The sequence below is a fragment of the Quercus suber genome, unplaced genomic scaffold, assembly GCF_002906115.3.
Source record: "Quercus suber isolate HL8 unplaced genomic scaffold, Cork oak 2.0 scaffold_151, whole genome shotgun sequence".
NCBI classification, from domain to species: Eukaryota; Viridiplantae; Streptophyta; class Magnoliopsida; order Fagales; family Fagaceae; genus Quercus; species Quercus suber.
Window position 1 is genome coordinate 391,406 of NW_027069612.1, and position 12,732 is coordinate 404,137.

General features: G+C 31.7%; 1 protein-coding gene across 1 annotated transcript; it reads left to right on the top strand.

Moving 5' to 3' along the window:
* Window positions 1-1,692: 1,692 nt before the first annotated feature.
* Window positions 1,693-3,664, top strand: LOC112022222 (cyclin-D3-1). The gene is made up of 4 exons (XM_024054797.2): window positions 1,693-2,457; window positions 2,551-2,752; window positions 2,886-3,016; window positions 3,116-3,664. The coding sequence occupies exons 1-4, from the start codon at window positions 1,942-1,944 to the stop codon at window positions 3,392-3,394; spliced, it is 1,128 nt and encodes a 375-aa protein (XP_023910565.2). The 5' UTR covers window positions 1,693-1,941; the 3' UTR covers window positions 3,395-3,664.
* Window positions 3,665-12,732: the final 9,068 nt, after the last annotated feature.

The following is a 12,732-nucleotide window of genomic DNA, read 5'->3' on the forward strand; positions in this document are numbered from 1 at the left end:
AATATATTATTTAAAAATAAAGACTTTATTAGTTGAGTTAATTGAAATCTACAATTATAACAAAATTTGGTTTTAATAAATCAACTCCTTTCACTATTATGATCACATAATATACCATCTAATGAGACTTGGGAAATGCTACTATCTAGTTTCTGTTGCGCTGGACAAACCTCATGATTGACATGTGGACATGTGTAGTGTTTGTGTCTAGCATTGGATATAAATCAAGAGTAACTTTATAAATATAAATTATTTTACAATAATTTTATAAACTGTTGATGTAATTAACTTCTTATTAAGTTTCATTTAAGATCACTATCACTATCATTTTATTATTTACCAATAACTATTTACTACATTAGAAGTTTGTAAATTTTTTTTGTAAAAAAGTTTGTATCTTTAGTTGTCTAGCATTTATCATAAACCAAACCAACAGCACTTTCTTTCACTAACATTATATAATTTATATTTTATTTAAGTTATATGTATAATGCAATTATGATCACTTATATTTTATTTTGGTAATTAGATTATTCAAAAAAACAGTTTTACTTTATAAATATAAACACACACACAAGTATATATATATATATATTTTTTTTTTCCTATTTCGTTTTTTCAAGTTGACCCATGCTTCTAATTCCTAAAGACCTAAACTATTATTCAGCCAAAAAAAAAAAAAAAACCTAAACTATTAAGCTCCCTAACAGGCTACTGTGGACCAGGGTAGCAGGAAGCCCAAACAGGGCCTTGACAGCTCATTGATATTTATGGATTTAAAAAAAAAAAACTAAAAATTTTGGAAAGATGAATTCTTTTGCTTTCTGTCTTTCAGCTCTGTCATCACAGGTTATTTTCATGTATTGGGCTCTGTGTATCTGCTCCCGCCCTTCCCATTTCACCTTCCCTCCCTTTTATGAACCTAATGTCAAAGTTCAGAAAAAAAAAAGTTAAAATTAAAAACCAAAAAGAAAGAAAAAAAGAAGAAGAAGAGAATTAAAGGGCAAATTAAAAAAAAAAAAAAAACCCCAAAACCAACAATTTGGTGCAATGCAAATTAAAATCAACAGTATCAAATTCAAATATGGAATTAAAGGGCAAAAAAAAAAAAAAAAAAAACCAAATCCAACAATTTGATGCAATGCAAATTAAAATCAATAGTATCAAATTCAAATCTTTTACCAAAAAAATAAACAAATTCAAATCTGGAATTAAAGGGCAAAAAAAAAAAAAAAAAACCAAACCCAACAATTTGATGCAATGCAAATTCAATCAATAGTATCAAATTCAAATCTTTTACCAAAAAAAAAACAAATTCAAATCTGGAATTAAAGGGCAAATAAATAAAAAAAACCAAACCCAACAATTTGATGCAATGCAAATTAAAATCATTGGTACCAAATTCGACTCTTTTACCAAAAAAAAAGAAAAAGAAAGACAAATTCAAATCTGACCCACTCGTACCAATACAACAATGGCTCTAAACATTCTCTCATAAGACCTCGTAAATGATAGTATAACTTTTTACACTCTCTGAAATTGGTCTTCAATTTTAACAGTTGATGTTTCCCACAATTCCACAGAATGTAATCATGTAATTCCAATCCTTATGGGGCCCACTAGTTTGGTGGGCCTTGGTACTACGTAGGTACAAAAATGTCACGTTTCGAGTAAATTGTGTAGTGTGGCCCATAACTCAAGTCTGGTTGTATTAGCCACGAGACTCTCCCAATAAATAAACTCAAAAAACCACCACACTGAGAAAAACCTCACAAATAAAAATTTGTGTAACCTTTGTGTTTTCTCAGCAGTGTTTCAAGTTAAGACTTTCAGTCTTTCACACAGAGAGAGATAGAGATGCCTGAGACTGTGTCTTCAGGCTCTTCTATTTTCTTTGGCCTATAATGAACACAGACCCAAACCTCTTCTTCTCAGAAGAAGATGGCTCATTTTCATCTTCATCAACAACAGCAATATGAAGAATCAAATGCACAGATAGAGGAAAACCCAACTCTTTTATTGGACGCTCTTTATTGCTCAGAAGAGCACTGGGAGGAAGAAGAACTAGAAGAAGTTGAAGATAACTATCATTGCAATAGCTATAATAAGCCAAACCCTTTTCCTGTTTTGCTAGAACAAGACCTTTATTGGGATGATGAGGAGCTAATCTCTTTGTTCTCAAAAGAAAAACAAAATGAAGTCTTTGAAAGTCTCAACACTGATCCATATCTCGCTGGGGCAAGAATAGAGGCCGTGGATTGGATTTTAAGGGTCATTGAGCATTACTCTTTCTCTGCTCTCACAGCTGTTCTTGCTGTCAATTACTTTGATAGGTTCCTATTAGGCTTCCAATTTCAGCAAGGGAAGCCATGGATGACTCAGCTCGCTGCTGTGGCTTGTCTATCTCTTGCTGCCAAAGTGGAAGAGACCCAAGTGCCTCTTTTGCTTGACCTGCAGGTTTGTACACTTTTGAATGAATCTTGGTTGTGTTTAATCTTGTGTTTGCCTTTTCTCTGTTTTATTCAATCTAGATGTCTTTGTTTTGTTTAGGTGGATTTTAGTAGGTATGTATTTGAGGCCAAAACGATTAAGAGAATGGAGATTTTAGTGCTCTCAACGCTTCAATGGAAAATGAATCCTGTAACCCCACTTTCGTTTCTTGATTATATCACAAGGAGGCTTGGTTTAAAGAACCATCTTTGTTGGGAATTTCTAAGGAGGTGTGAAAGCATTCTTCTGTGTCTCCTTTCAGGTTAGCCATCCAATCCAATCCAAATCTATCCTTCTACTGATTGCTACTATAGATTTACATTCCACAATAACATGCAACACCATGAAAACTTCAAGTTGTTGAACTTTTTTTTACTCTGAATCCTCAATTGCAGATTCTAGGTTCATGTCTTATCTTCCGTCTGTTGTGGCTACTGCTACAATGCTGCACGTTGTTAATACTGTAGAGCCTTGTCTTATTGTTCAATACCAAAACCAGCTACTGGGTATTCTCGGAATCGATAAGGTTGGTATCCTTAAACACTTCAAATCACATAAAAATCCATTCTTTACAATGATTGAAAATGCAAATCTGATTATGTCCTTGCTCTAATCTTATTTATAGCAAGACAAAGTAGATGAGTGCTGCAAGCTCATCTTCGAATTGGCATCAAGAGGCAGTGGTAATCCGTCCAACAAGCGCAAGTTTGGCTCTTTACCAAGCAGTCCAAAGGGTGTAATGGACGTGTCATTTAGCTCTGATAGCTCAAATGATTCATGGGCTGTGGCAGCTTCATCAGTCTCTTCCTCACCTGAGCCTTTGGCCAAGAAAAGCAGGGCTCAAGACCAGCTTTTACAGCCACTCAACCATCCAAGTTCGGATATTCTCAGCATTCCTCGTTAGCTAGTTCCCTAAATTCTCTCTTATGGACTATATAGTCTTGTATGTTTAATAATCATATTGTTCTTTTATATATGTCTAAGTTAAATTGCCTACCATCTCTGCGTAGTTTAGCCAAGTCCAATTTCGTGGGTAACATATACCACATACGACTTAAGCACAATCTTGTAAAGGATTGGTTGGGAGATTTGGGAGCAGAGATGGTTGGCATTTTATCCGGAAAGAAGTAAATGACTTGAACATAGTAATGAAGAGTACCTACTCGCACTAATATATTTATCTCTCTCCTCTTTATGGTCCATTCTCAAGAACATACGAAAATCTTTATGTTGGTAACTTAACTTCAAATCAAAGATTTTGAAACATGTGATGGACCAAACAAGCAAAAAAAGTGATTTGTTTCATTCATATTGTCATGTATATATATATATATATAGTTTGCAATTTAATATTGGACAAACTTACAATTCAACATAGAGAAGAGAAAGTGTAAATCAAAAAAAAAAAAAACATACAGAAAAAAAAGTGGAAATGTACATACTTAAAATTCAAGTACAGCTATGCACATGTAAACGATGGTAGAATTGAAATTAGTTTGTTGTTCATAAAAAAAAAAAAAGTTGAGAATTTACAATCGGGCTTAATTTGGGGATAAAAGGTTGTTGTATAAATATAAGTATAATGTATTGTGTCAAATCAAAATGGTGAATGGAGAGATTGCTTTACTATAGTATTGTGGAAACGAGAGGGAAATTAGGGAATGCATAGAAAGTGTTTTGGTTTTGCATGTGAAGGTTGGAACATGTTGTCGGCCACTGGTTTTTTTTGGCTTTGTTTTTGTGAATATCATTAGGGGGGGGTTTGACCTCGTAGGAAGAGCTAAAATTTTGAATGACTCTTTGAAATTTGCCTAATGACTGGCACTGCAGTAGCTTAACCAGCTGTAACAATCGCCCAATTTCATATTTTATGCATAGTATTTTTCACTCGCTCCTATGTGCTTCCTCTGTTTTGCTTCTCATACACGCAAAGACCTTTAAAAAAGTGGGGAAACAAAAAACAGTGATGTATTTTTTTTTACTCTAGTAATATAGATGATTATGATTAGATTAATTTACTTTCACTTGGATTCGATAATAATATCATTTTCACCCTTTTTATTTTGCGTTTATTACTCTCAGAGCGAATGTGGCTCTGTTATCTCACATTTATGATACTCTATTATCATGAATGTGAAAGGATTACCTAAGAATTTTGTGTGTACTTTTGGTGTTTTTGGATGATTTCAGCATTCTCAAAGTGCATTTCTTATCCGGAGAGTTAAAAATTTTCATCAATGATTCTACTAATATAACAGTGTCTACATCGCTCCCTGCTCAACTGGTCAATGAAAGCTACTAGAGAAAGACATTCATAATGCATCATATGACATTTTGTTATAGTCCTCGAAATAAATAGGATGAACTGCCAAACATTATGTGAGTAGTTTAGATGGTGAACTTCAAGTATTCATTGCATTCCTGCTGAATTGGCAAAGAGACTATATTTATTAAACCTTGATAAGATGTGGGCCAATATTAGTTAGATTGTCGAGGCAATGAATGCATATTTTTCCTTGCTCGTTGAAACTTGAAAATAAGAGTACTTATGTTTTTATTTTTATTTTATTTATTTATTTTTTAAATAAAAAAAATACTTACATAGTTTTATATTCCATTATTATACTGGTTAGGTCATATGGGTCATTTTCTCCTTGCCAAGTAAATGAGAAGGGGATGGAAAATTAATAAAAATCTCAGCAATTGTAAATAACAAATGCCCCACTTGAGTAAACAATTAGGCCAGTCGATCTTGCTTCAGAATTGTTTATAAAAGACACACACAAGAAGGCTTGCATGTGCTTTCTACAACTTTAATCTAAAGCGAATCATGACTCGGCTTTATTCCCCAACCTAAATAGAACAAGTAGCTAGATTTCTTATGAAAAGCTTTCTCTAACAAACTCATTTGTATAATTGTATTGTTTTTATTTTTATTTTTTTTAATTATATATTTTTTATACAAGATAGAATTCTTCTATAGCCTAATCTAAGTGTATATGTGTGTGAAACTTCCTTCTGGAGATTTAAACCCTAGCCCTTGCCCCCAACATCCTACAAGCACTTATACTTGTGAAGTGATCATTGTATCAAGGGTATGCGGTGATATAATTGTATTGTTGAGTCTATTAAAATATTTTACTTTACTGTGAAACTCGGAGTCCTATAAGATATAATCTCCTTTCATTTTCGTTTATACTTGATCATATCAGTTATGGCCACTTGTGTGTATGTTTGGATGGACTTATTTAAGTTAAAAATATAATTACACTAAAATATTTTAAAAATCATATATAAGCAAATAAATTATTAAAAAATTAAAGCTAATTTAGACTTGTGTGGCCATAGCAAGTCAATAGATTGAAATTTGAAATTAAGAGACTATGTAACTCTGTTGCTCATAACATTACTAGACATATTAGTAGGTTTTCGGTGTGGAAGGAAAATGTTCCTTCACACTTCAATGTTGTAATTTTAGCCAATATGGCTGTTTCTCCTGAATAAAATTAGTCTTCTCAAAAAAAAAAAAAAAAAAATTGAAGTAAAATATATTTCATTTTGTAGTCCTTCTTTCCTATATTTTTCTTTGTTCTTGTTACTCTACCATTTGTAAAATTGAAAGGGTAATATATCGAAAAAACAGGATTAAATAGAAACATTATGTAAAGTTGGAGAATCAAAAGTGTACATTTAAAAAAAAAAAAAAATTTATTCTTTCATAGGAAGGGTGTGAGAGATTAAGAGAAAAGGGGAACCTAAAAAGAAAGTACAGGGCTAAGCCGCATTAGCCACATAAAGGTTCCGTAAGAGAAGATTAAAAGGAGAAAATGGATGCAATTAGATCCACCAAAAACAAAATCCACAAAAAGGAGAAAAGTTGAAAGGTGGGGAATGTTGAAATTGGGGGACAATATCTTTTGATTTTGTTGGAGATGTCTTTGTTGTTCCTTTGTTCTTTGCTTTTGGTAGTTAGTAGTGTAATGTAGTGTATTTCAACTCAAAAAGAAAAAGTAAAAAAAAAAAAAAGAGAATGATAAGATATTGGATTATTTGATCTAGAGAGAGGGAGAGGAGAGAGTAAATTGGTTCCAGTGAACATCTTCTCTTCTTTTATGGACACCACCATCTTTAAAGTTTAATACTCCACAGATAGCTCACCCTTTTGACCTAGTGAGTAGTGAGCACTAAAGTTTAACATTTGATTAGACAATACATGATTATAAATTCATGTGTGGGAAAGACCGGCTTCCATATTGGAGCAAACCTTATAAATTTTATTATATAAATCTTATAAACTAATGTTTAAAATTAAAAACAAAAAAACAAAAAATAATTTAGTATTTTATTGATGTGATTGATTTTTATCTTAGTTCGTAAATTTTTTATAGGTGAAAAACCTATTTTAGTCCCTACATTTTCACGAGATTCTCACTTTGGTCCATGACTTTTTTTTTTTTGCCGATTTTAGTCTTTATCCTGGAAAACACGTCTCGTTTTAGTCCTTATCCTGGAAAACACGTCTCGTTTTAGTCCATTACGTTACATCAGAGACAAAAATTGCACACTAGCAAACGGAAAAAATTAAAAATATTAAAATAATGCCCATTGTGTCCATGTGGCTTTCCAGTCCATTACGTTACATCAGAGACAAAAATTGCACACTAGCAAACGGAAAAAATTAAAAATATTAAAATAATGCCCATTGTGTCCATGTGGCTTTCCACATCAGCCTTGAAATTAAAAAAAAAAATTAATTTATTAATTTTAACTAAATAAAAAAATTAAAAACAGAAAGAAAAACCAAACCCAGTAAGAACAAGATCAACAAAACACAAACCCACAAATTTAAAACCCAAAAAATTAAATTCAAACCCATATAGGTTTGAATATGGGTTTGAATTTAATTTTTTTTTGGTTTTAAATTTGCTGGTTTGTGTTTTGTTAATCTTGTTCTTGCTGGGTTTTAAATTTGTTGTTCTTGCTGGGTTTGGTTTTATTTCTGTTTTTAATTTTTTTATTTAGTTAAAATTAATTAATTAATTATTTTTAATTTAGAGGTTGACATGGAAAGTCATGTGGACGCAGTGGATATTATTTTAATATTTTTAATTTTTTCCGTTTGCCAGTTGTGCAATTTCCGTCTCTGATGTTTTGATAGGGACTAAAACGAGATGCGTTTTCCAGGATAGGACTAAAATAGGTAAAAAAAAAAGTTAGAGACCAAAGTGGGAATCATGTGAAAATGTAGGGACTAAAATGAGTTTTTCACCTTTTTTTTTTTAATAATAAAATTGATAGCAAATATTTTTACTTTTTAATTCATCTTTGAAGCTTAAGCTTGTGGATAAAATAGTTGTTTGCTTTTCCTAATTGAACCTTGTATTTCTTTTCCTTGAATATAGGAGTAAATTAAAAAGTTAGATTATTTTATATAGAGCCAATGTGAGACAACTATGGACGTCTATAGCTCTACATTGATTTACTATATTAAAATATGCCAAGAATAACTAAAGTCCATGGAGTGGAAATGCCTGAGGAGCCAAATCTAATTATTAGTCACTAATTATATTATTTATATGCAAAGCAATGCACATGTAGAGCCACTTTAGTCATCATTGGAGCTAGGAAATGGTGAGGTTGGTGAAATTTCCATCCAGTCCATGGAATCGGACATGAAAATAACATGTGATCATTTTTAAAAGCTCTACATTCATATAACATTTAGAGCAATAGAACAATATACCTTATTTCAAATCCTAAATGCTTAGGAAAAGCCTAATTCGACTTGTCTCTACCGTTTGTTTACTTAAATTTTCTTTTACAAATCAATTTCCCATTGAAATACTTCGTAGGTGGTAGCCTGGTATGAACACAACAATTTCTTAAAGTTTACGGCCCCATAACTCATTGGCCGAAATTCATTGTGTGCCAAGAGGCTTTTTCATCACTTTGCTATGACCTATATTCATATAATTGAGCCTCGATTTTAAATATTGTATATGACTATACTTTGTGGCAGTGCTTAACGTAGCCACTTAATTCTTTATGCCTTACATGGGAACATCTATTTAAGTTACTAAGCTATGATTGGATTTGTGGACCTTGCAAAGGCAAAATTATTGAATTACAGAATTAATCAAGCCAGACTGTTTGAGACCTAAGTTTAATTCGTGAGAAAGAAAGGACATAATTGGTTCAACAGTTGGCGACCCTAGTTGGCTTCTAGTCTCTGGGACCTCTTGAATAACATTGTCATATGGTCATACCAAATGAAAGCACTCAACAATTAGCTAGCTATTGCTAGAGAACACAGTTGAAGACTTTTGTTTACTCAATTTAAATGAAAATAAAGAAAGAATCAATACAGAGATTTATGTGATTCAATAGTTTGTCTACAACTTCAATAACAAGCGGCTGATAATTCCATTCCGAATAGGCTTCTAAATCTATAAATATTTTGGAATAATTCTGATTATTCAGTTTGGTAAAAAATACAAACTTTTTTTTTTCTCTCTATTATTTCTTTCTGGTGGTTTCTAGAACCTATCACATTGTGAATTTAAAAAACTTCTCATAGACTTGAGGTTATTTTTCAGAAGTAAATGTATTTTGTTTTTTATTTTCTAAAAAATAAACATGTTCTGCTTATTTGATGTTTTCTGCCTGCATTACTATTTCTAAAAAACTCGTACGCGCACACAATTTATTACCTCAAAAAAATAGAACAAGTCATGGGCTCGATCGAGCCTTCGAAGTTTTATGAAGTGGGGCCATTCTAGGAAGATTCATAGTGTGATTGCAAACAAATAATAAAGTCGAGGGATGGGACAATTCACAATTTGATTAATCATCATTTTACTAGGAGATCCACGTTGCATGCGTGAATGGCATAAATTGAGAAGACAAGTTGAATTTGTTATTGTATATTTCCAGGTTATGGTGCAGACAAGTTTTTTTCAATTTCTTGGGGGTTTCCTTTGTTGCAGAGAATTGCTGATAACATATTAATATGCACCACATGATGAGCATCTAATGGGCCTAGCCTCTGGGCTGGGCTCCAAGTTTCTGACATTAGGGGTCACAATCTCAGGAAATGCCAAACGTGGCATACGCTGCATTATACAGCCATGCAAATAATGACAAGTCCTGCATTTAGTTGACCAGTGTAACTGCGCTCTGTAATGGCCAATGAAGGGAACGTCATTTTATCTGATGAAATAAGCTCTACATTATAAAGCAAAACCACGCCCGTTACCGTACAAGTGGTCCAGTGGTCAATCTCAATCAGCCATGGTTGGAACAAGTGGTCCAATGGGGATTTCCATTGAGAATTTGGGAACATTAAGGACTCAGAATATATTATTAGCTTGGGCAAATTATAACTTACTTATATGTAGTTTGGTCGAAATTTAAATTACCTACTTTTAGTTTGAAATTTGACACTTCACTCAATTAAGGTTAGTTTAGTTATAATTCCGTAATCAGCATATGTTAAAAACATTGTTAAAAATATGGTTAAATATGTAATCCAGCGAGACACTTTCATTATAGGTTTTCAAATCACAAGTAGACAACTTAAATTTCGGTCAAATCTTAAGTGGGTAAAATGTCAAATTTCTAACCACAGGTAGATAATTTAAATTTCGACTAAATCACAAGTGAGTAAATCTGTAGATTAACATGTTAGGGTCAATATCATAAAAACCCTGTGAAGAAATCAGCTAGTTTTAAAACTATAAGGAAAATGTTATTGGTTGCATTAAACTTTGTGGAGATTATATATATATATATATATTCACTAGTTTCAAACTCACGCAATGAGTGAGAAAATGTAATATAATTATTTTATAAGAATATAATGTAAAATTTGTAGATTAATTAGTGTATGTGTTATTTAAAAATAATTTTATAATTTTATAAGTTTCATGTCATGGAACATATAATGTGTTTTTTATTCAATATATATGAAAAACGTAATTTTATAAAAAGATTTAAATAAAATAATTATAATATTTTTATAAATGTAGAACATGTGATTAAAAAGATTTTTTTTTATATAAAAAAATACAATAATCAGTTGACTAATTTGAACATATCCAAGAATATTAAAAAAATTGTACACCTCCATTTCATATAACACATGTAACATTAAGTTTAAATTATTATATGAGTTTAGAATTGTAGCATTTTTGTTTTTCAAAATATAAGTGAAATGCCTATATTATTGAAACTTGAATTTTAATGTAATATTTTGAATATTTCTTATTTTTATTTATTTTTTAGAACCCATATCTCTAATTTCTAATGCCTATTTTATTTCTATTTTTAGCACAAAACTAAAGAGTTTGACCCAATAAGAAAAAAAAAAAAAAAATTGAACTAAAAATTGAAAAGGTAACCCCACAAAAAGAATCAATTTAAGGCCTAATTAGTCAAAAATGGACCAAAGTTGACTGAAATGAACCAAAATAGACTGAAATGCTACCATTTATCTTTTGAATATTACCCTTTATCTTTTGAATATTAGACATATATAGTGTTTGATACTGGTAAATAAACCAACAATGTTAATTTAAATTTTTGATGAAACCAGTTCTAGGCTGATGGAACCTCTTTTTATTTTTTGTTAGAAGCTGATGGCACCTATTTTTATCTTATGTCTCCACCTGTCTCACTAAAAGTATGAATGGGGAAAATATATACATATATCTCCTAATGAGGCCAACAATGTCTATTCCAAATAATCAAACATTGCCTTATAAATTGTTGGACCGACACGAGTTTGAGTAATGATACTAAAAGATGATAAGGAAACATCAAATGAAAAGCAGATAATTAATATTTATATAAGAGGAAATTATAATTGAGTGTTAAGGGGCATAGTATGTTTCATACTTTTGATTTCATTCTACTATGTGAACTGATTTCTTCCATTGTGGGTCTTGTCTGAAATAACAGGTCTATTATAAAGCTCTGCAAATGACTTTTGGGTCTCAACCTAGTGAGTCCCTATATGCGGGGTAAAAAAGATATGGTCATTGCTATATTTTTAGGGTGTGTGAGCGTGTCCAAGCTAAAAACCTTGCCACTCAAATCATTGAAATTTGGCAGTTAAGTGCTAAGTGGCATCCAGCCATTTGGGTAAGGAATGCTTAAATGTCTGGTTCCTTTTTTTGGAATAGATCATCTACCCTATTTTCATTATACATTTGTATTGTTCGAGGGCTCTAGGAGAGGTTTTGAGTAGAATTGAACTTTGGTTGCTTTCAACCAGGAAAAGAGTTAGCAAACCCAACAACAATTTCTGAGGCCTAGGTCTTTGCCTGTGACACTTCTAGTTAGCAAGTTGAAATAGAAAAATATGGAGCCAGGTTTCGACCAAGAGGCAAGTTAGATATAGGGTGGCAATTAATGTTGCTACGTGCTAGGTTGTGCTTGTATCGTGTTCAAGTAGAGGTATTTAATTACGTCGGTTAACATAAATACAACCCATTTAATAATTATGGAAAAACTCCTCAACCTTAACATGATATTTTTATTAAGCTGGTTGAGAAGACATAACCCACATCACATGCTTTATAAACAAGTTTTGTTGAATTGTCACAAGCATGAGAAAATGAATCAAACATATTAAGTCAAAATTAAAACAACCTGAAACTTTAAGGGCCAAAAGTGTACTTTATTATAATTTCATAGAATCTAAATGTTCTTATTTCAACTCAAAAAGTTTCATTCAGATTTAGAAATATATAATTTAAGAAAATAAAATGAAAAAGTTCCCCTCCCCCTCTTTTGTTTTGGATAAGGGGGCGACATACTTTAGAGTTGCAACAAATAAATTCACGAGTTTAACAATTAAAATTATGTTAATTATTCAATTCTATATTAAAAATTCAAATTTATGTTGGATAATGATATATTGGCTAAATAGGTTCGTGTAAAAACTCTAAACTGGTTTAGCCCTTCGTGACATGAATAATGAATTGGATGATTTCAGTGGTTTTGAATGACTCATGGTTCGGACATTATGGTTAAAAAAAAAAAATTCAATTACAGATTAATTTAAAATTTCATTCGCATACATATAAAGAGAGAACTTTTTCTATGCGGCCTATGGGAGAAAAGGTTAGCCCATATATATGTTAATACATGTCCAGAACACCCAGCATAGGCCTTTCACATTGTTAAAATTGTTCAGGTCTACGCCGTTGGCCCATTAGACCTTTGGATCGAAAAGCTAAG

Coding starts and splice junctions, on each gene's coding strand:
- LOC112022222 (XM_024054797.2), top strand. CDS start 1,942: ATGGCTCATTTTCATCTTCATCAACAACAGCAATATGAAGAATCAAAT. Junction 2,753..2,885: donor TCTTCTGTGTCTCCTTTCAG/GTTAGCCATCCA, acceptor CCTCAATTGCAG/ATTCTAGGTTCATGTCTTAT. Junction 3,017..3,115: donor GTATTCTCGGAATCGATAAG/GTTGGTATCCTT, acceptor TCTTATTTATAG/CAAGACAAAGTAGATGAGTG.